At 49.1% G+C, this 22,620-nt stretch overlaps 1 protein-coding gene across 4 annotated transcripts in view; it reads right to left on the bottom strand.

Annotated features, from left to right (window-relative positions):
* ICA1 (islet cell autoantigen 1) overlaps positions 1 to 22,620 on the bottom strand; it is a 315,337-nt gene that overhangs the window by 47,756 nt on the left and 244,961 nt on the right. For all 4 annotated transcript variants that reach the window (XM_086941905.1, XM_086941907.1, XM_086941906.1 and 1 more), the window contains one exon: positions 9,262 to 9,537. In XM_086941905.1, coding sequence (XP_086798031.1) covers positions 9,262 to 9,537 — 276 coding nt within the window. The remainder of the gene's footprint in view (positions 1 to 9,261; positions 9,538 to 22,620) is intronic.

Genomic DNA, 22,620 nt, shown 5'->3' with positions numbered 1-22,620 from the left:
GGTGAGCGACGGAGCCATTGCTCGGCCTCCAATGCTGCAGCGGGGGTTAGGAGCGGTAGACAAGGCTTCCCTCCCCCCTGTATAGTGGAAATTAAAAGGTCATTGGTGCTAATCGAAGACATTTGGCATTATTGCACGTCGGGGCCTGACATTGTGCAGCAGCGAGGTGCCCCTCCCCCATCTGGGCTGAGGGCTTCCTGTCCAATCGACTACTGTGGCGAAGAACAGAACAATGTAGCAGAGTATAACTTACAAAAATCCAGGCCCTTGGGTTCAGCTGGCTCCACTTCAGGGATAGGACTGGGAGTTAAACAGCCGGCTAAGTGTCTCTTACTTCCGCAGGAGCACCGCACAACAGTGGTGAGGGGTGAACACTTGGCTCCTTGTCTCCCACGACGAGTTATTGTTCCTTTGGAGGTCGCTGAGGTCGCAGAGCGCTGGGACTTTTGCTCATCATTGTTGATATCGGCCCTCAGTTTCTGCTCCTCGCTACCCCCTACATCTGGGGATTGTATTTGAGACCGGATCCGACACAATGGCTTCCAGCAAGGGCTCCAGGCAATCGAGCCAGTTGAAATTATCTAAATTTGCCCATTCTAAAGCGGATGCATTGGAGGAATAGCAAGCATAGACCAAACTGAAGCAACAAACCGCCACAGAAAGACAGTCTCTCGCTGACATACTGGAGGCCATTCAAGAGGTTTGCTCAGTGTTGGAGCAAAAGATAGATATGGTACCGATGGAAGTCACCCTTCTACACGCGGATCTGCGTAAAATGGGATATAGCGTCGAGGAGACCGAAGATTCAGTGAAAATTCTTCAGACCTCGACTAAGTCACTCGAACTGTTGGTCAAGCGAATGTAGGCCCAAGCTTTGGACTTTGAGCTTAAAATGGAAGACTACGAAGGGCCTGCACGCAGAAACAATGCCAGAATTTTGGGGGTTCCCGAAAAGTCAGAAGGGCAAGCTGCGGATCTGTTAGTTGAAGACTTAATACTGAGACATCTACAGCCCGGTCCCTTTCAAAATACTTTTCTGTGGTACGGCCTCATTGTGTGCCAGGGGCCCCCCTGAAACCAGGTGCTCCTCTGCGCCCCAGGCTCATGAGGATATTTAATTTTCGAGAGAGATATTATCCTAAAGACGGCAAGGGCTGCCCCACCAATTAAAATAGAGAACTCTACTATCACATTTTTTTCCAAACTTTACCTACAAGTGTAGCAGGGATTCTGCTCGTACACAGAACTGTGCATAGAGACTTGGAACCTCAGTGAATTAGGGTGTGCCAACACTCACCTTAGTAGCCAAAATCCCCTACCAGACTAGCAATCAGTGTCTCATTGGTTCTTCCATACCCCCCAATGATTAGACAACCCAGAACATAGAACTTAGAATACCTCAGGCAATGTGGAACACATGAACACTCTTTCGTTATACTCTTATGCTAGTCCAAAACGGAGAGTAAATGAAGACACGTGCAAGTTTGGAATATTTATTTCTAATGCCGTGTTCTCAGGCGCATTATCTTAGCTAATACATGCAGACATATAATACGCAACAAGATTATCAGCATAGTTACTATTCCATAAAATACAAAAGGAGAAAGCATGTTAAAATGCTAAATAGAAATAGGCTAGATTACATCTAGATTTCACGCTCCCTTGCTATTAGGGTATTTTATATCTACAGAAGGTCTCGTGGGTTTACAAGGGCGGCCCCATACCTCTGGTCCTAGTAGAAATGGATCACATCATTTTCTAAATCAGCTCTCTGCATGCGAATGTTCTCCAAAGTGTGTTTGAGCATGCCTGCGCAGGGCATTATTAAACACACCAAAATCAGGAGGTGGCCACAGCTGCATATATGTTATGTCTAGAACGTGCGCCGATCAGACCGAACAACAACCACTGTGTTGAAATAACCTTGAAGGCCGAGGCACTCACTGTTCAGACAAAGCTTACCAAGCCAAGCTGCTAGTATAGGAAAACATTCTCGTGTGAAGCAAAACAATCCTCTAGACTCTAAACATTTGTAATAATGTGTGCTGTGTGCAAAGGCAGCAGAAAGGAAAAATGGCGTTTAAACTTCTAATAAGCTCATGCTAACTTAACACAGTGTAAATAAATGCAAGGCTCAACCCCATGACACAAGGTAAAACAGACACAGATCTTTTCTCGAAGTAAAGCAGGCACTTAGTGACCACGACCTAAAATACGCCATGCTCTTTCCGGGCCGAGATAAGGGTACTCGCGGAGGGGAAATCGTGGTTTTAACAGACTCCGGAGGAGACCTGCGACTGGCTTGAAGGTTGGAGCTACTCTAATCCACGAAAGTGATCATCTCCTGTAGTAAAGACCCGATCTGCCTGCTGGACTGGAGACGAACCCTGGACATGCAGCAGTCACAATGAGTATTGAATGGTTTTATGGGGGTGGGTGTCCATTCCTTTTGCCAGATACAGAACTTGAGGTGGCAAATTTCTTCACCTGGGATGGCGACCAGAACTAATGAAACGACTGAGGGTGATACTTGCGTGAGCTTGCGGAGGAGGCGGATACTTGGGTTAGCACCCGGGTGTCACACAAGGGCCCCGGGGGAGATGGCCCGAAAGGCGGACAGGGCGCCTCCCAGAAGAAAGAGGGTGGAGATAAAAGACCGGAGTGCTCACGAGGCCCACAAACTAGACCGTTTGGGAGAGGAGTAGGTACCCCGCCACAGAACCGTTCCCCAAAACCCACTGACCCTGACAAGAGTCAGCAGCCAAAAGTGGTCTGGTGCTATGAGTGCAGAGAGGTCGGACACTACAAGGGAGATGCCCAGTGTCGCAAAGGACCCCCAGCCTCCACTGGTGGCAAGAGTCCCGGGGTGGCTAGTGTAGCGCTTGGGTTGGAGCTGCCCCTAGATAGGGAAGGAGAGTGGACAGGCCTGACCCTGGTTTCACTTGTGGATAGAGAGATGGTCCCAGTAACGCCCTTACCATCGAATACTGCTAAGTACCAGCAGAGGGTGAAGGTCAATGGGGAGGAGGTGGATGCTCTGAGGGACACAGGAGCCAGCATGACCACCGTAGTGAGGCGGCTGGTGTCCCCTGAGCAGGTAGTACCTGATGTGTACCATCCGGCCGTGTTGGCTGACGGCAGTATGAGCTACTATCCCGTGGCTCAAGTTCCCTTTGAGTGGGGAGGAGTGTCAGGCCCGTTGAGAGTTGTGATCAGCCCTGCCTTGCCTGTGGACTGCCTGCTCGGTAATGACCTGGAACATACCGCCTGGAAGGAAGTGGAGTTTAAGGCCCACACTGAGATGCTGGGGTTACCAGGGTGGACTAGCGTAGTCACACGGTCCATGGCGGCCCGGCAAGAAGCTCAACCCGGGTTGGAGCCTGAAACAATGGCCCAACCCAACGCCGGTCCAGAGGAGAGTGTTGTGGAGGACACCCCCGTGTGATGGATGGGGAGCCCGCGGAGGTACCCCCGGAGTCCGTGGAGGTGGATGTCGTTCCTGTGGGGGACTTGCCGAGCCTTGCCGAGTGGCATGTGGAAGGAGGGCCTACCCGGGAGAAATTCTGTCGGGCGCAGAAGGAGTGCCCCACGCTTGAAGGCATGCGGCGACAGGCCGAAGCCCAAGCAGTCAACCAAGAGACCAGCAGTTATCATGTGTATTGAGAGGATGGCCTCCTGTACAGTGAGCCAAGGGTTCCGGTGCATGGATCCTCGAGGGCCTTAGTGGTCCCCCAGTGCTACCGGGCCTTTTTGTTGGAACTGGCGCATGAGATACCCTTAGCTGGACACTTGGGCCAGTACAAGACCTTTGCGCGGGTAGTCCCACATTTTTATTGGCCCAGGATGAGGGTTGCCTCTGACACCTACTGCAAGACCTACAAGACTTGCCAGGCCAGTGGCAAGACGGGGACCAAAGTGAAGGCCCCCTGGGAACCACTCCCGGTGGATGGGACTCCTTTCGAGCGGTTCGGTATTGACATCGTTGGGCCGTTGGACCCTCCGACCTCTGCGGGACATCGGTTCATCCTGGTGTTGGTGGACCAGGCCACTCGGTACCCGGAGGCCATCCCTCTGAGGACCATTACTGCACCTGTGGTGGCACGGGCCCTGATGGGGATATTCACCCGAGTGTGATTCCCCAAGGTCATGGTGTCGGACAGAGGCACAAGTTTCATGTCGGCCTACATGCAGGCCATGTGGAAGGAGCGAGGAGTGACCTATCGGTTCTCCACTACTTACCACCCCCAGACTAACGGGCTCGTAGAGCGCTTCAATAAGACCTTGAAGGGGATGATCCGGAGCCTACCAGAAGACTTGAGGCAGGAATGGGACATCCTCCTCCCTTGCTTGCTGTTCTCGTATCGCGAGGTACCACAGAAGGGAGTCGGGTTCAGCCCCTTTGAACTGCTCTATGGCCATCCCGTTAGGGGACCACTCAGCCTGGTCAAAGAGGGGTGGGAGAAGACTTCGAAGAAGCTTCCCCGTTATGTTGTCAGCTACATGCTGGCATTCCGCAGCCAGATGGCCAAGCTGTGGAAGGAAGCCTCAGACAACTTGGAGGCTAGCCAAGCCGTCATGAAGGAGTGGTATGACCGCAACGCTTGGGCGGTAGAGTTGGACGCTGGACAGAAGGTGTGGGTCATGGAGCCTGGGGAGCTTAGTGCCCTCCAGGACTGGTGGACTGGTCCATACGAGATTGTGGAGCGTCGAGGCCAGACCACCTACGTCGTTGACTTGAAGACCCCCCGTCAGCCCCATCGGGTGCTCCACGTCAACCGCCTGAAGTCTTACCATGAGCGATCGGAGCTTGCTCTCCTCATGGTGACGGATGGGAGAGAGGAGGAGGAAAGTGAGCCTCTTCCTGATCTTCTAGCGGCTCAGGAGAAGAATGGTTCAGTGGAGGGAGTTGTCCTCTCCCCATCCTTGACCCCAGAACAACAGAGGGACTGCCGCCAGGTATTGGCACAGCACGCCTCATTGTTCTCCCTCACGCCTGGAATTACCTATCTGTGTACCCATGATGTGGACACAGGGGACAGTCCCCCAGTAAAAACCAAGTCTTACCGGCTGTCCGATAAAGTGAAGAACCGCATCCAGGGTGAGGTGACCAAGATGCTGGAGCTGGGAGTGATCGAACCCTCCAGCAGCCCGTGGGCTAGTCCGGTCGTGCTGGTGCCGAAAGCGGCTCCACCGGGCACGACACCGGAACTTCGGTTCTGTGTGGACTATGGGGGATTGAACTCTGTCACCAAGACAGATGCTCACCCGATCCCACGGGCAGACGAACTGATTGACCGGCTGGGAGCCGCCAAGTACCTCAGCACCATCGACTTGACATCAGGATACTGTCAGATTGCCATGGCCGATGGAGCGAAGGAGAAGACAGCGTTCTCCACCCCCGAGGGCCACTTCCAATTCACAGTGATGCCCTTCGGGCTCAAGAATGCTCCGGCCACCTTCCAGCGGTTGGTGAACCAGGTGCTATCTGGCCTGGAGACCTTCTCAGCGGCGTACCTGGATGACATAGCTGTCTTCAGTAGCACCTGGGAGGACCATCTGCAGCATCTCCAGGAGGTGCTGCGGGCGTTGCAACGCGCTGACCTCACCATCTGTCGTGTACCTGGGACACCTGGTGGGCGGGGGTAAGGTGCAACCCCTCCAGGCCAAAATTGAGACCATCATGGCCTGGGAGCCCCCCAAGACGCAGACTAAGGTCCGAGCTTTCCTCGGCCTCACTGGCTATTACTGCAGGTTCGTCAAGGGATATGGCACCATCGTGGCCCGCTTGACCGAGTTGACGTCCAAAAAGCAGCCACGAAAGGTGATCTTGACGGCTGCTTGCCAGGAGGCATTTGAAACACTGAAGCGCGCGATGTGCACCCTTCGGTGCTGGCCACTCCGAACTTCCAAAAAGAATTCATCGTGCAGATAGATGCCTCAGAGCATGGCGTAGGCGCCGTGCTGTCGCAACTCAACGATGATGGCCAAGACCAACCTGTGGCCTTCATCTCCAGAAGACTCCTCCCTCGGGAACAGCGATGGAGTACCATCAAGCGAGAAGCCTTCGCTGTGGTCTGGGCCTTAAAGCTGAGGCCATACCTTTTTGGCTTTCACTTCCTAATTCAGACCGACCACCGACCCCTTCGATGGCTCATGCAGATGAGAGGCGAAAATCCCAAGTTGCTAAGGTGGTCCATTTCCCTTCAGGGGATGGACTTTCGGGTGGAACATCGGCCTGGAGTGGACCACGCCAATGCTGACGGTCTCTCCCGGTTTTTCCGCCTTAGTGACGAGAACTCCCTAGAGGTTGCTCTCCCCACTTTCAGCTGGGGGGGACGCATGTTAGACCTGTCAGCCCCAGGGTAGTCTTTCCCTGTTTTTTTCGCCCTTGCCTCATTTTTACCACCTACTTTTTGTTGGCCCTTAGGTCTTCGGGCACCTTTTTCATGGCTAATCCATGTTGGGGTGCAGGTGCTCTCTACTTCAAACATGGCTGCCACTGGCCCCTGCTACTGCAGAGTGGTCTTTTAATGTAGCACCCTAGTTGCCAGGAGCTGGCTGGATCCCCCATACAATGTTGCAATGCCAGCCTGCCCTCCCCTGTCCATAGGTAGAGTGGGGAAGCTCCTGGAACCTTCCAGAAGAAAGGCGGAGCTGATTTTTGCAGCCTTAGACAGTGGTCACCTGACCTGGGCATACTTAAGCAAGGGAGTGAACCTTTTTCCAGTCAGTTGGGGCATTACTGACCTGGGGAACCCACGCAGGAGTTTTAGGCGGGAGGGCCTAGTTAGGAACCTATGCCACTGGGAGTGACAGGATTTAGGTGCTGCCTCTTAAGCTGAGTGAGGTGTCCTAGACAAGCCCCCTGATCTGGCCCTACGGTAGGGAACCCCAGGGTCCATCTGCAGTGACTGAGGAAAACTCATCCAGCCTCCAACTCAGCCCCCCCCCCCTCTTCAAGAAACCGTCACCTAAGGGCGCAGAACCATCCAAGCGCCAAGAAGACTATTTTCCTTTGACCGGAGACTGGTGGGGGATCGACCAGGTACTGGACTGTGCTGCCCTGCCTTCATCTGGGCCCACCTTGTCCTACCTGTCTCCCCCTGAATGAACTGCTCTGCTGTCCATTCTAAACTGAGTGGAAAGCGCTATATTCTGCGCCCCTGCCAAGCGCTGTACTTGAGACTGCCTGTCCTGTCAGGGATTATCGAAATTGCCTCCCAGGCCCTGCCGGCGACCAGCGCTGTGAAGCACCCCCTAAGCGCTCCTCTGCCTCGGCGCCAAGCGCTGTACCTTGCCCCCTGAGGCGGCCCCCTTGTCATCGCGGCTGCGGCGCCGCACACGCGACTCATCCGAGGCGATTCCGGCCTATCCTGTGGCCGCCTGCCTCTGCGCTGTGTTCAGTGCCGTTCTTGACACCCCTCGGCAGCCCCCGGTGCCAGGAGAGGGCCGCCGCACCAAGTCTGTCAGGCCGCACTAGGCCTGAAGCCTGCCTGGGCCCCTGTCACGTGAGCGGGAGCGCTGATGCGTCATCGGCCGCGCCCCTGCCCAAGCCGCGCAGCCATTGGCTGTCCCCCCCGAGCTGTGTGGAGAAGTCCCGGCACCCGGAGCAGGCCGCGACTCATCGCAAAGGGGGTCAGGAGCCGAAGAGCACCCCTACGCTTTGCCCCGCAGTGTGTTTCCTCGCCCCCGGCGCCGGTGCGCTGTGGCAGCTCCTTGCAGCAGGAAGCCCCTAGACTGGCGGAAGCTCATCCTGCCTACACCCGTCAACGAAAGGGCCCCGGAGGGCCGAAGAAAGCAGGTAACCCCCGGGGAGGAGGGCGGAAGGCCGGGTAAGGCCCCAAGGTCACCCCTCCCCTGGGGAGAACTGAGACTGGGCCCCGTTGGCTCCCTAATGTGCCTCGAGAGACTGGGAGGCCTTAATTGAGGGTCTAGGGGTCACAGGCCAAATATCTGTGCATGCCTGGAGTGCAGGCTATTCTGAATTTACTGTTTCCTGCCCACTGGGTGCTAAGATCATTCACTTCATTGACTGTTGGTGCATGGTAGCAGCCTTATGCTGCCTTCACTGCTTCAGGCCTGCTTACATGTTTTCAAGCCTGCTGATAAAGTGGTGATATTTTTCCCTGTACTGAATTACTTGCAGGGGCGGGCTTCTACAGTTCCTGAAGGGGTTAAACTCTGATCCCTAGCGATTTATTCCAGTACTAGTTTGATGATCTGACTTTGGTTACTGAACTGTTGATATTTACAAGAGGAAACGTTTATATTTGTTTCTTGAATGTTAATCCATGGTTTATGAAAATACACTCTTAGCCTGCGGAAGAGTATATGCGACAGGCTGTGTTATCTAGTGTTTTCTACTTCACTGAGAATACTTAAGGAAATGCTTTAATGAAGTAATTTAATGAGATGCTAATGAAATGCTAACGCTTGAATTGCCTTGATTGAAAACCTATATAAAAGATCTTGATTTTAAACACAAGTACTGGTGTGGTCTCCATTATTGCGCCCACTTCTTGTCTCAGTGGATGAGTGTGTTAAGTAGCTGCTTTACACGTAAGCCCCTGGTTGGCTTCCTGCTCGAGCCAAGCTACCCCCCGGAGAACTGGCGGTCCCCGTTCTTACAAATGTAAAGAGCATAAAGATAGTATTTGAATTCTTTATATTTGTATGTAATTACATGTGCTCTGTATTTTTGTATTGTCCTGATTTCTTTTTTATAATGTAAAATAAATATTTCTAATGAGGACCATTGGCCAAATGTGAGTACTACATTCATCAGTGCACTAGTTCTGTACAATTCACATACTGAGAAACTACACTCTAGGCCTTTTGAACAGGTGATGGCAACATCGCTGTATTTGATCTGTAAGAAAAAGTTATGTTACTGGGTACAGGCACATTTTTGGAGAAATCTTTCTCAGACTAATGCCTTTCCTCCAACCGCCATCTAGCGTCCGAAGTGGTAGTTTTTTTAAGCTTTCCTTTGCACATGTTAATCTTTCCATCCTCCTCTACTTCTGTAACTTCATATAATGGCATTTTCACAATAACCGATACAAGTCAAATGCCCCTTTGTGAATAAAGGGCTTTATTCGACAGGCCAGTTTTACTGCGGGCAAAAAAGCAATGTATCAAAAACTGCGTGACATTACATACATGTGGGTGGGTTGGTTTTACGAAAAAGTGCTACATGGGTGTGGTGAATGCATCGAGCAGGGGAAATCCAGAATATGGTGATAGAATACAAACACTTACCTTGCAGCGAAGATTGCAAATCAGTCATATTCATGTTCTGGTCTAAAAGTTGTGAAGGAAGAAACCCAGATGATGTAACAGTGCTCTTTTCTTGGTCTCCGCTGGCAGCATTGAGAGAGTGATCACTTAGAAGGTCATTGCCAAAGACAGCAGTCCATTCTTTATTGAAGTCACCCTCATCTAAGGAGGTGGTATTCAGGATATCATTTAGCAGCTTCATGTCATCTTTATCGCCCATATGAGGTTCAGATGATCCAGTAAGGGAATCCTTTTGAGCTGATTAAAAATTGTGCATAAAACAATTACAAAACAGGCAAAGGTCCAAGAAATCAACAATCTAGAATTCCAAAGCCAATAACTTTTTTCAACTCTGAAATGATGCATTTCAATTTCAGAACTTTTCCTACATAGAACCTCTACAGGTACATCGGGTTTCATTTTTAAATAAAAAATGTTTTAAGAATAGTAACACTGTCTTTCAAACTTAGCATTAATCAGATTTAAAACGCATCCTAACAAAAAATGTATGTATATATGCACGTCAAACTTGCCTGTGCTGATCTAACTGACAACATGCGTATCGGATGGTTCGCAATTCACAGACGGGTAGTTGGGGCCCCAGCGGCATCATGTAAAGTAGACCCTGATCACGAACAGTATTGAGTCTACTTCACATTAAAGACCTCTAAAAACTTGCCACCTATCTCACACTGAGATAAGGTGATCAAGCCCCCAACCACTTCCTCCCACTCACAATGACAGGCAAGTGCCTGTCAGCAGAGGGATAGCACACAATAGGACCCTCGTAAAGGGGAACCAGATCTGAGAGTAGTGGGTAAACACATGCCTCTCCTGCAGTCTACTGCCGTCTCATTTTGCCTGACGTGTCACAGCAGTACTGGTCAGGCAGGAAGAGTCATCAAGCAGTGTACCAGAACCAATCTCTCAGAGACTGGATTTCTGGCTCACTGCCGGAGGACTTTTTTTCCAAACAAGAGTAAGGAGAATACAGCAGCAGATGAGAGCGAGGAGAAAGAAACAGCAGTGGGAGAAGAAAGGAGGTCAGATTTTTGGGGTCTGGTATGCTGAATCTTTTAGGGAATAGAAGAAAGGGTTACTTGCTAACATAGGTAGTTAAGTTAACCCACATTGACCTCTCCAGTACCTTGCCTCACACCCGTTCATTAATACATTCTTTACTTCTATACAGGAAAACACACTCTAATGCAGTCCTCAGCAAAACGCATTCCAGCATACAAACCTCACACACTTGCACTTTCCATGGCTTACCAGGCATACTTCCACTCACTTTACATCATTACACATACACTCATTCAACACTTACCAGACAAGAATTTAGAAATGGAAATTGAATTCACAAAAACAGTTAAAAGGTTTTTAATTTTTAGCAATAATGAATAGATGAAAAATAAAATCAACTAATCACCTTTCTCGCAATCTCAAGCACATACACCTCCAGGCACATGCACCCTTCTATTACCCTGGCTCACACCACTGCATTCACTCATCCCTCACTCCTCTAAGGAAAACGCAGACAAGGCAATACTACCTCTGTTTTGTTTCCTGTGTGGCGATGAAGAGTCTCTGTACACCACAACCAAGGCTCTATGCGCCAATGACATACAACTCCATTTGCAAGTTATCATAGTGCACTAACTACCAAAAATAAAAGAGGTCTCGAACTCTAAAGACGATTTGAGAATCAACTCAACAAGAGGGATTTGGATTCATTGTTACTGCACTTAATAGTAATGTTAGAGGCAATTATTTTAATACACTTGCATCACACATTAAAATGGTCATAACAACACTCCAGTGACCTGTATTTCTCTCCAGTAGCAGTTGGACCCCACAAAAACAGAAATGGGTTGCAGGCAGTTTGTACAGGTGCGGAATAGTAGTAATTTGTAGGTTCATTACTTTGAACATGGGCTTGACAATGGTGACCTTCCCAAAAGAAGCATAGATACTCAGCTGTGCTCATCTATGCCAGCAAGCCAAGACTGGTGTTACAAATGAAGTATGGGGCATGTTGGATCAATAGAAAGTTCTTGAAAATATTTTGCTCAGTTTCATTGCCCATACCATGATCATGGCTCGTGAGAACACCAGGTTGTAGGGAACATAATAGTGGCACATCTTCAGATCTCCGTACAATTTGAGGAAGTCAGGTGTGGAAGGAGTACATTCTAGATAGTGCAGCACAATACATGAACAAACGCCTGTTTCAATAGTTGTAGCTGGTCAGGTTGAGACTGTCCCTCCTTTTTTGTCTGCATGTCTAGAAGGATAGAAAATACCCTAGAGAGGTATTGAAGACATAGGAACTATTTTTCGAATCTTGGTTTAAATGCCATTGTTAAAGTACAGGTGGGATATTACTGCCTGCAAAAAAGACTTGAGTGATTTTTCTTTTTCTTTTTGAGAGGTGCACAAGTCCTCTGACATATTGCGTTTTGAAAGTTGATTTTGATAACTACATTCACTTGTAGTGGGGGAGAAAGTGTCCACTGGTTATAAGATAAGGCGTTTGACTTTAATAATTCAGGCAGAACTAGTTCAGTGGCATCTAATGTTGGCCAGATGTTAGGTAATGTGATACTTGGTGGTGATCTCCAGATGTATACTGCAGTTTGAGTTGGATGTGTCGTTATTAGCATGTCCAATACGGTCTTGTGGCACAGAGAATGGGGCTAGCAGTTCCATATCAGAATTGAAAAGTGTCAGAAGGAAGTTGTTTGCAATAACTTGCAGGTGATTTTGAAGGGATTAGAAGGTAGAAACCAGAGTTAAATATGATGGGTAAGATTTTAAGGACCTGGTCAAAGCAAGCAGGCCTGCCGGCAGCCCTTCTGTCCGCCACAAACTTTCAAGACAATTCTTTTAACAACCTCTGCTGCCACTCCAGTAAGAAGAATCATCAATGATTCCTTAACTACTGGAATATTTCCAGAAGAAAAAGTCAAACATACGCCCTTTACTGAAGAAAACAAATTTGGACCCGCTGAACCCTGACAACTAAAGACCCATTACAAATGGACTGTTCCTGGGCAAACTAATAGAAAGAGCAGCGTTCCCCCAGTCATTCTCTTCAATACATTGAAGATAATGACATACTTTCAGACTTCCAAACAGGATTCCGTCCGGGAAGAGGCACTGAATCTGTCCTCCTTGCCATCTGCGATGACCTAAAGAATACAGTTGACCGCAACAGGGTTGCTGCGCTACTCCTCTTGGACCTCTCAGCTGCCTTTGACAAGGTTGACCATGAGACTCTGAAACATAGACTCTATGAAGCCGGCATAGAGGGAACTGCTTTAGACTGGATATCGTCCTACCTTCGACACAGAACTAATGTCATCCATACCCCACCTTCCTCGTCTAAACCATACTCCACAAAAGCAGGGGTCCCTCAAGGTTCTATCATCTCGCCCATGCTTTTCAACATCGACATGAAGTCATTACCAGTACTGATCAATACATTTCACCTCACGTGCTATAACTATGCAGATGACACACAAATACTCCTTCAACTGGAATGCTCCAAAGACATTGGAAAATCAGCAATTTTCAGCTGTCTCAGAGCCGTGGATCAGTGGATGACCTGAAGCCATCTGAAATTGAATGCTTCAAAAACTGAAATACTCACGTGTGGCGATTGGAAACATTACAACCTGCTTGCCGCATGGCCTGATGAACTGGGATCACTGCCTAAAGTATCGAAGGAAGTAAGAAACCTCTGAATGACTATGGACTCCAAACTGTCGATGAATGCCCAAGTGGATAAACTAGCAAGATCAAGCTTTGCTACCAAATAAACGCTGCGACGAATTTGACCTCATTTGGGATTTCCACACAAGGTCCAAGCTACCATCTCCCTTGTTCTGTCCAAACTCTATTACGCCAATAGCCTCTACCACATTTAACGATCATGAAAAGACTACAGCGGATTCAGAACTCGGCGATACCACATCTCCCCTGCCTTGAAAGCCCTGCATTGGTTACCGGTTGCCAGAAGTTCCACGTTCAAGCTGCTTTGTATCACCTGCAGATGGCATGAAAATAGACACTGTGCCAGCAACGGGGTGCTGTAGACCGACACATCCAACCTGCGCTGATTAACATTGTCCATCAGAAACATGGGCTGCCCTCGCTGCTTAAGATCTAGAGGTTTTCATACACTTATTGGATGCTCCATGGGGTGGTGGGGGGGGGCACACCAACCTCTGAAGAGTCAGTGGAGTGGCGTGCAGGGCTCTGTGTTGTAGGATACACATTGTGGTATACCTTTAAAGCACAATACAATCCCCCCGCCCTCTATCCCTGCTTAATCACCTTTCTTTGCTTCCCCCTTTTGCCTTGCTCTCCTTCACTTATCTCCCGAGGTTCTAGGGCTTGGCCTATGCTTGAGGGCCTGGGTGGGGACATGAGTGTAACAAAAGGGATAACTCTTGGGGGCATGGGAGCTAGACACATAGTTCCCAAGGTCCCGAAATGCGGACCGACTGGATTTACGCTCCACCCTGCCAACACCCCATTGGGGAAGACACCGTTGGCTCCCTGATCCCGACGCAGTTCCTATTCCTGGCAGGCTTGCATGCATGACACCAACAGGCAGTCGAAGACTAATAGATCCCCACTGTACAGCAAATAGTGCAGGATGCATGTGTTCAACTACCCAATCCGTCCCGGCATGCTCCGGAACAAGTGGAACGGGTGGGAGAGTGCATGCAAGCAAAGTCGATACACCCATAGGTGGAACTTAGCGAAAAACTGAACAGCAGCTTTCTGGCTGTAGAGAGAATTGCTGCAACACTGGAATGTACATGGACCTCCCTCGAAAGCAAGATAGATTAAGTGACCACAGACTTCAACTTGCTTCAGGCAGATCAGCGCAAACATGCTGACAAGCAGCACAATACTGACCTTAAGTTGACGGACCTGAAGCCCATTGCCCAGGAAAACACAACCCTACTACAAGTGCTGATGGAACATGTGACTACTCAGGAAGATAGAGTGGAGGACACTGAAGGGCGATCGCAATGCAATAATATTTGGGTGCTTGGACTCCCAAAGGGAACGGAAGGCCAAGTTGCGGTGGCTTATGTTGAAGCCTGGATTCGGGAACTGGTACCTCCCACAGCGCGGTCCCCACATTTTCATGTTGAACGGGTGCCTAGTGTACCATTGCGGTGACCGCCGCCAAGTGCTAATCCCAGACCCTTTCTGTTCCGCCTCCTTAATTACAGAGATCAAGACAGCATACTGAGAGAAACAAGTCAATTAAAGGAAATCAATGTGAGGAACGTCTCGTTTATGCTATTTCCAGATTATACGCCGTGTGTGAAAGCATCGTAATTCCTTCATCGCTGATAAATGCAGCCTTCGTGAGCAGAATATACGATACTCCCTACTGTTCCCGGCGCGCCTTTGAGTAGTAGACAACGACAATGTTAGATTCTTCGACTCTCCTGAAGAAACCTGGGATTGGATGGAGGGTGCAGGTCATGCAACCGCTTCCCCATGCTCCACAGGAATTGAGAAAATGGCTGGAGGTGTCAAAGTCCGCAGACAGGGTCAGATACGACATATTGGACGCCTCAAGCCACCTGCACCTATACCCAACCTAGAGCTGGTGATAACACAAAGGAGAAGGGCCCTCCAGTCAGCAGCTGCATTACACACTCATACCTAGGACCTGGATAATGAATCTAAAAAATTCTCCAGTGATGATCCTCCAGTGAAGATGAATCTTCAAACACAAACACGAATAGGAAAAGGTCGCTGATGCCACCAGATGTGACACCGCAAACAAAAATATCTGACCTAACTGAGCAGTCACTAGCGCCCGGTCTCTGAACTATGGATGGCTCAGACTGGTCCCTGTTACAATATGCAACCGCAGGCGTCACTCACGCCAGCACAGAGCCAATGGGACATACAATTGTCATGAACCGGAATTTTGGACACTGCGCCTCATCAGCTCTGGCCTGATGACCAGATAGGCACCTTTAACAGCTTGACCATCACACACACACACCACACCTGGGGTGCAGGGAAATTTGGGACCCAGTTCTGCTACACACACCCTCCTCTTCGATTGAAGTTACGAATCAGTTGCCAACATTTGGTATCTCCGTTTTAGTGGATCCCTGTTGCATTTATCTAGGAGCCGATAAAGCCACAATCAATAAACTCCAGGTTGTACAGAACTCAGCTGCTCGCCTGCTGCGCAATGTTCCACGGAGAACGTCCGCAATGCAAGCTCTGCGTGACCTTCACTGGTTAAAAATTTCTGATCGTGTGGTCTTCAAAACTCTATGCTTCCTATTCAAGATTCGACAGGGCTCTGCTCCCACCTATGTGCATAATCTTGCCCAGCCATATCAGCCTGGCCGCTCTCTTAGGTCATCCAACAATGGCAATCTTGTGATTCCTAGAATCCGATTGGCAAAAATGGCAGGCCGTTCATTCGCATATCTAGGACCCAAGATGTGGAATGCTCTCCCGTTGGCGCTAAAAACAGAAACGAGTCTTCTTGCATTCTGTAAAAAATTGAAGACTCTTCTGTTCTAAGTTCCTCGTCTCTGTTTCCTTTTTTTTTTTTTTTTTCTTTTTCTCCTAGCTATTGCTGTTTTCTTCTCCAGTCTGTCCCTGGCGCCGGGAAACCCAATGCGGGTAGCTGTGCGCAATACAAGTTCAATAAATAAATAAATAAATAAATAAATATCAGCTCTAAAAATGTTCTGCATGTTAAACTTGTTTTTCTCTTTTCATTATTTTTCAGCCAAGCGAGATCTCCCTGTGACGTCTGACCCCCCCTTATTTGCCATATACAGTACACAACTGAACTATAGAGTTGCATAATATGCAGCACAAAATGCTAAGACATGGCACACAAAAACATTATCAAATGGAACGTAAGTGACATGCACACACCCTCATGCAGTTACTCGATCTACTCTTACTTGAAGCGCAGATCGGCTCTTGTAGCCCACCTGCAGGAAACCCACCTGATCCTCCCAAAGGCCGACTAAATCGACGCTGGCATGGTCAAGTGATTGCCGCTGGTTACTCATACAACACCCCTAATTCGGAGCAGGCATCATTTCATTGTACCCTCTCTGCTCTGTCTGTGGAGTGGAGCAGACCATCCTGGCTACTAGGCTGAAACTTCAATGCTGCTCTAAACATTACACTAGACTGCTAATTTCCCCCGTCACTTACAGCCTCCGTAATGAATGCTCGCGCACTGGGTGACTGGCTGAGCCATTGATCGCTTGTAGACACATGGCAATCGCGGAATCCTAACAGAAGAGTATACTCCCATTACTCAGCACCCTATGGGATACACGTCTGCATCAACCCCATTGTCTGATCTCCAACACGCTTTCCAGCGGTTGGCAATATAAAATACCTCTGAGACACACAGACACACACACACAGACACATCATAATCCCCAATAGCTACACCTTCAATGGGAGACACCCGAGCAAGTCAATCCCACATAGTGTCTCCAACCTTCCGCCCTAGAAGATTTACTATTCCGAGAAGCGGTGCGGTCTGCATCAGCAGAATTTTATTAACTTAATGAGGGGACTGCAAGCAACAGACTCACTGAATGGGAAGCATTTAAAATGATCAGGGGAAGAGGTCTGGGAATTATCTGAAATATCGATAAACACCTCAAAGATGACATAGGGAAAACGGAGCGCGAGATCCTGCAGCTGGAGACGAGACTAGGGACGAGTCCGGGGTGTGCACCACAATTGGATGCATAACACAAGGAACTCGCTGTTCTCCTGGAACGCCATAGGTGCGTAAATTATGCAACACATTCTGCCTGCACCCATGCGAACTCGGGTCGCCTCTTAGCATGGCTCATACGTTCGGAAGAGGCACATCACCCTATCCATAACCTAAGGGAAAGTATGGGCCGACTGCTGCACACGCAATGTGAAATACATGCGGAATTGACCCGCCAATACAGTGCCCTATACACATCGACCACTATTTTTGACAGCGAACAATTTGCTGCCTTTTTCTCACGGCTGCAGCCCGCTGTTCTTGACCAAATGCAACGCATAGAACTGGAGGAACCAATTTCATTTGCTGAAATTCGGGAGGCAGTCAGAGCTCTGGCATCAAGCAAGGTTCCAGGGATTGATGGCCTACCCTCTGAGTTCTAGAAGACCTATGCACACAAAGTAACACTACACATGCATACACTGTACAACAATGCACTTAAGGCTGGCCTGCTTCCTGCGAGAAGCCCTATTTGTTTCCCTACCTAAGCTGGACAGAGACACCACTGAACTGGGGTCATACCGCCTGCTTGCCCTGTTGAACACAGATTACAAAATCCTAGCTAAGATACTTGCTGACTGACTAACCCTGCTGGTTCCAGCTCTGGTCCATGCTGACTAGAACAGATTTGTTCTCGCTCGCAACACATCACTAAACCAGAGGTCAACACTTACTCCCCTCAACAACGGCCACACACTGGATGTCTGGTCCTGGACCTTGAGAAGGCCTTCGATTCTGTGGAGTGGGACTTCCTATTTGCAGTATTAACCAAATATGGAGTTGCAGGCAGATTACTCAGACTGGACTGGCTGCTCTACACATTATTGACGGCAAGGGTGAAGAAGGGCTGCCACATCTCCACCCCATACCCATGTGCTGGGGGACTTGACAGTGATGCCCATTGTCCCAGCTGCTCTTCGCTCTACCAGTAAAGACACTTGCAGCGGTAATTAATGCGCTGGTGCGGATTCTGGAATTCCCTTGGGTCATCGTACTAAATGGGACACTTGTGTGGTCAAGTACCCCATGATGACCGTCAACTATCACCATCTTAGACGGATTTTCGTGTGTTATTTTATTCTGGCCTTAATGTAGAACAATGTTACATATGTCTGCCTAGTGAAAATAGTTACAGAGTAGAGCAGTATTCTTTGATCTGAATCCTTACTATTGACTTTGACATGGCTTCATGTCAATCTGTTTTTTTAACTTAATCTTGCTTTATGGCAGTGCTTGCTATTGGCTTTGACATGGTCTCATGTTATCTTGCACTAATTTTGCTTTGTTGGAAGCTTCTTTAGGAATATGACCGCGTTTGCATAACTGACTCCATTTTCTCGACTGTTGCCATTTTCTGAGCTTCACAAGGTGGGGAGGGCATTTTGTGCTCCTCACTTGTTTCTCACCTCACAGACTAGAGCGAACTGGATATTATCGATGGAATGTACAAACTCTGCCTCAAAGCCAAAATACAGGGGCTTGGCCAGCCACTGCTTTGACCTGGACACGGACTGGTACGAGCCAGCCTGGCTTTCTCCGATGAGAAGGGGCGAGGCTTTCTAGACACTTAGTTTTTTGCTTGAAACAGTATTAAAGCAAGGGGCCTCGGCGGGCCAGACAGAAGTTCCCCACACAATAGATTTATTGCTGTGGACAGGTGGGAACTTTGTGTCCGGACCTCGCCTGGCTGCAGTACCAGACTCCCCTGGGCTTGGTTGGCGAGATGTGGTTGAGGAATCAGTCAGCGAGGTGTTCCTTACCAATTCTTTATTAATCTCTTTCTAGTCTTGCTACTCTTCACTATTCCTATTTTCGTTATTCCTTTTATTTTGTGGCTATTACCGTGTCGTGGCCGAAACGCGTCACACGCGTCACACACACACACACACGCGTCACACACACACACACGCGTCACACACGCGTCACACACACACACACGCGTCACACACGCGTCACACACACACACACACACACACACACACACACACACACACACACACACACACCACTTTATTGTGTCATCTTATTGTTACTTGGGAGTCTGCCTTTACTGAAGCAGTTCATTAATAAATTCACATGTTGTATTCCATACGTTTCGATTGGTATTATTATCTCGCCTTGGGGGGAGTGCTGAGTTTTGTCTTGGTCCAAGGGAGTAGTATGGTTAGGCTATGTCCTTTTTGTGAAAAGAAGATTCAGAACAGTGATGGCATACATACAGTCTCCTTATACGCAGACGATATTTTGGTATATCTCCGAGACGTGTGATCAATCACCTACTTGCAGTAGCCCAAACGCGCACAGAATTTGTGAATCTCAGTGGGTTACGAGTTACCTGGAATAAGTCTGGTCTCCACTCCTTTGCCCCTGGGGGCACAGACACGGCGCCCTCTCTTAGTGGATGCTGTATCCAATGGCAGCCTGACCCCTTACGTTACGTGGGAGTGAGAAAATACCATCAACAAACAGACCTCCAGATGGCAACCTGGTGAGGGTGACCACTGTGCATCGGTCCCAGGTGGCATTTAGGCACACGCTACCGCTGTTGGTCGCGGGCCGGATAGCCCTATTGAAACTGATGACCCTCCCCAGACTGCTGTATTATTTTACTAATCTACTCCTATACATCTCACCTTCTCTCTTCCGTGCATTTAAACGAACTACGAGAGGATTCAACAGGAATAACTCCAGTTGCTGAGTGGCCCTCGCTAAGCTTTATCTGCCAACAGATAGAGGTTCCGTCCATTACCACCCCCTTTTGTACTGCTTTTGGCCGCCATAAGTGTGGCAGGGTATGCTCAGACGGGAGTCCCTTGCTCACTTTGCCACTGGATTCAAGCAAGCCGGGCTGAAGACGGCTGGAATGCCAGAAACCGGTCCTCGGAAGCTTGTTTCCGGTCCAGGGAAGGCATGGCTTGGCAGATCGGGCTGGACTGTTCCCATGAGGCACAGGGTCAGACTGATTTGCATATAGCCATGTCTGAACTGTGGTGGCAGAGTGGGCTAAAGAACGGTGATGGATTAAACCCAGATCTTTTGACTGGGTTTGAGTGTTTGATTGGTTCAGATGCTCCGTCCATTACACCCCCTTTTGTACCCCTTTTGGCCGCCATAAGTGTGGCAGGGTATGCTCCGACGTGAGTCCTTTGCTCACTTTGCCCCTGGATTCAAGCAAGCCGGGCTGAAAACGGCTGGAATGCCAGAAACCGGTCCTTGGAAGCTTGTTTCCGGTCCAGGGAAGGCATGGCTTGGCAGTTCGGGCTGGACTGTTCCCATGAGGCACAGGGTCAGACTGATTTGCATATAGCCATGTCTGAACTGGGGTGGCAGAGTGGGCTAAAGAACGGTGATGGATTAAACCCAGATCTTTTGACTGGGTGTGAGTGTTTGATTGGTTCAGATGCTCCATCCATTACCACCCCCTTTTGAACAACAGATAGCGGACTGGCAGTCCCAACATGGAGCAGTACTATCTTGCCGCACAATTACAAAGAGTGGCAATATGGTTAGCCAGGCTACAATTGTAGGACACAGCCGTCGATTCCCCATCACGGTAGGCTGCATCTATAGTCTAGCTAGTCCACCCCTGCGCCAAGCGCAAAACACCTGAGCCACTGCTATTAGGGGTAGCCTACCAATGCTATAGTAGGAGTGTATACATTACATGCTCAACGTTGCCCTATGCACAAGCCCTGCCACTGCAGGGCATGCCACTGCAGGGCATGCCGCGAGGCGCTGTCGTCACATCAACTGGGCAGCTATCAAACTGGCTGTAAGCCGGAGTTCAAACCCATGGAGACTTCTATCAAGACGGGCCCTAGTTACCTATGACGAGCTATCAGAGCTCGACTTGCCTGCCTGCCAGTTCCTAGTGTATCACTCCCTACTTGAAGCCCTGGGTGACAGGTGGGGAGATCGGACTATGGAGCATACCACACATGTTATGGAGCATACCACACGTTATGTTATGTTAAGTGAAAAAGTTTTCTAAAGCGCACAGCTGCCCCAGCGAAGTAACTACAACTCATGGGGAGGGGAGAGGGTGTGTGTGGGGTGTGTGTGGGGGGGGGGGACCTTACCCCCATCAAAATAAACAGATTCATCAACCAGGCAGCTGAAGCTGAAGCCTGTCCTAGGTGCCAAGTGCTTGATGCTGACCTCCTCCACATGCTGTGGGCTTGCCCATCTTTGCACACTTACCAGCTCGCAGTCAGCGCTACCTTAACCGCCTGCACTGGCCGCACTCTGGCGCACACCTGAGAGGAGTGCATACTACTCCTTTACCAGAGAGACAAATGACTGAGGGTCACTTACCGCTTCCTTGACCTGGGTATGCTGGCTGCCAAATGCTTGATCACAAAGAGATGGAAGTCTTTAGTCTCCACCACTTTAATAGGCTGGAGACATTTCTCTCCTGGTGTGGGCTCGGGCGGAAAGAGTGGCTTTGCACACTGAGGATACTCTAGACCTTTGCAAAAACCCTACTGCAACAAGCTGGGATGCTATTTTGCATGACTTTCAGGGGCGAAACTGGGTGAGGTACAGGTATGTTCCCCCGCCTCCCCAATTACCTTAGATACCACCAATGCTCAGCCTGCCCTGGTGTAACTGGAATTAGGAGGTGGAAAACAGTGGTTGTCCTTTCCTGGATGTATCCCTCCCCCTACCCCTCCAAGGCACTCAGAGCTGCAGGCATACCAGTCATGCCCGTTGGCTCTGTGGATGGGGACCTGTCAAAACTATTAATGAACCGTGCCCTCCAAGATATTTGCTCTTATTTGCCCATCCCCTATCATTCCCTCTTAAAGAAACAGAGTAGAGAGACTGCCTGCCTTGCCAAGGACGTTGGTTGAGGTACACTCTTCGCCTACACACAACATGGATTTTTTAAGACGTCATCTCCTATGTAGTCGTAGGCCAAAGCTGGCAGGCTCCTTCCTCTGAAACAGTGTTATCATATACAATTAGCTGAATGTCATGTGTACAACAATTATGACCGTATTGGCTGCCTTCTTATTATGGGTGCACTTGCTTATTCTCTCAAACACTCGCAGGTAACTGGGAATGTATGCAAATTGTGGCTGTTATAGGATGAAGAAAAAAGAGAAACAACATGGGGCCGGTTAATGTCTGGAAGGTGGCTTATTGATCTTATGTTCAATGTTCTTTAAGCTGTTACTTTCACTGAATTTCACTGTTTATTTAAGTATGTGCAGATGCCTTCCTTATCGAAATATAATGTGTGTAGCACATGGACCACCTGCAGCAACAGAATGTAATTGGTGGCATGCACAGATATTTTCACATACACAGCCACCTCTTGCTGTAATTGACTACTCAATTTCAAGTGATATGTACCAGAGGCCTAGGACTGAGAATGCAGGAATAATACATGTTATGTCAACTACGAAGGCAACTATGTAAACTGTAGATCATAAATATAATACAAAATTCAATAAACAGGTTTTTAAAAAAAAAAAAAAGTTCCTAGGCTAGAGGAGTCAGGATGCACAAGATTGGAGCTTGGAGGG

Source organism: Lissotriton vulgaris, chromosome 10 (assembly GCF_964263255.1).
Source record: "Lissotriton vulgaris chromosome 10, aLisVul1.2, whole genome shotgun sequence".
NCBI classification, from domain to species: Eukaryota; Metazoa; Chordata; class Amphibia; order Caudata; family Salamandridae; genus Lissotriton; species Lissotriton vulgaris.
The sequence above is the reverse complement of the archived record's forward strand: the minus strand, read 5'-3'. Positions and strand labels throughout refer to the sequence as shown.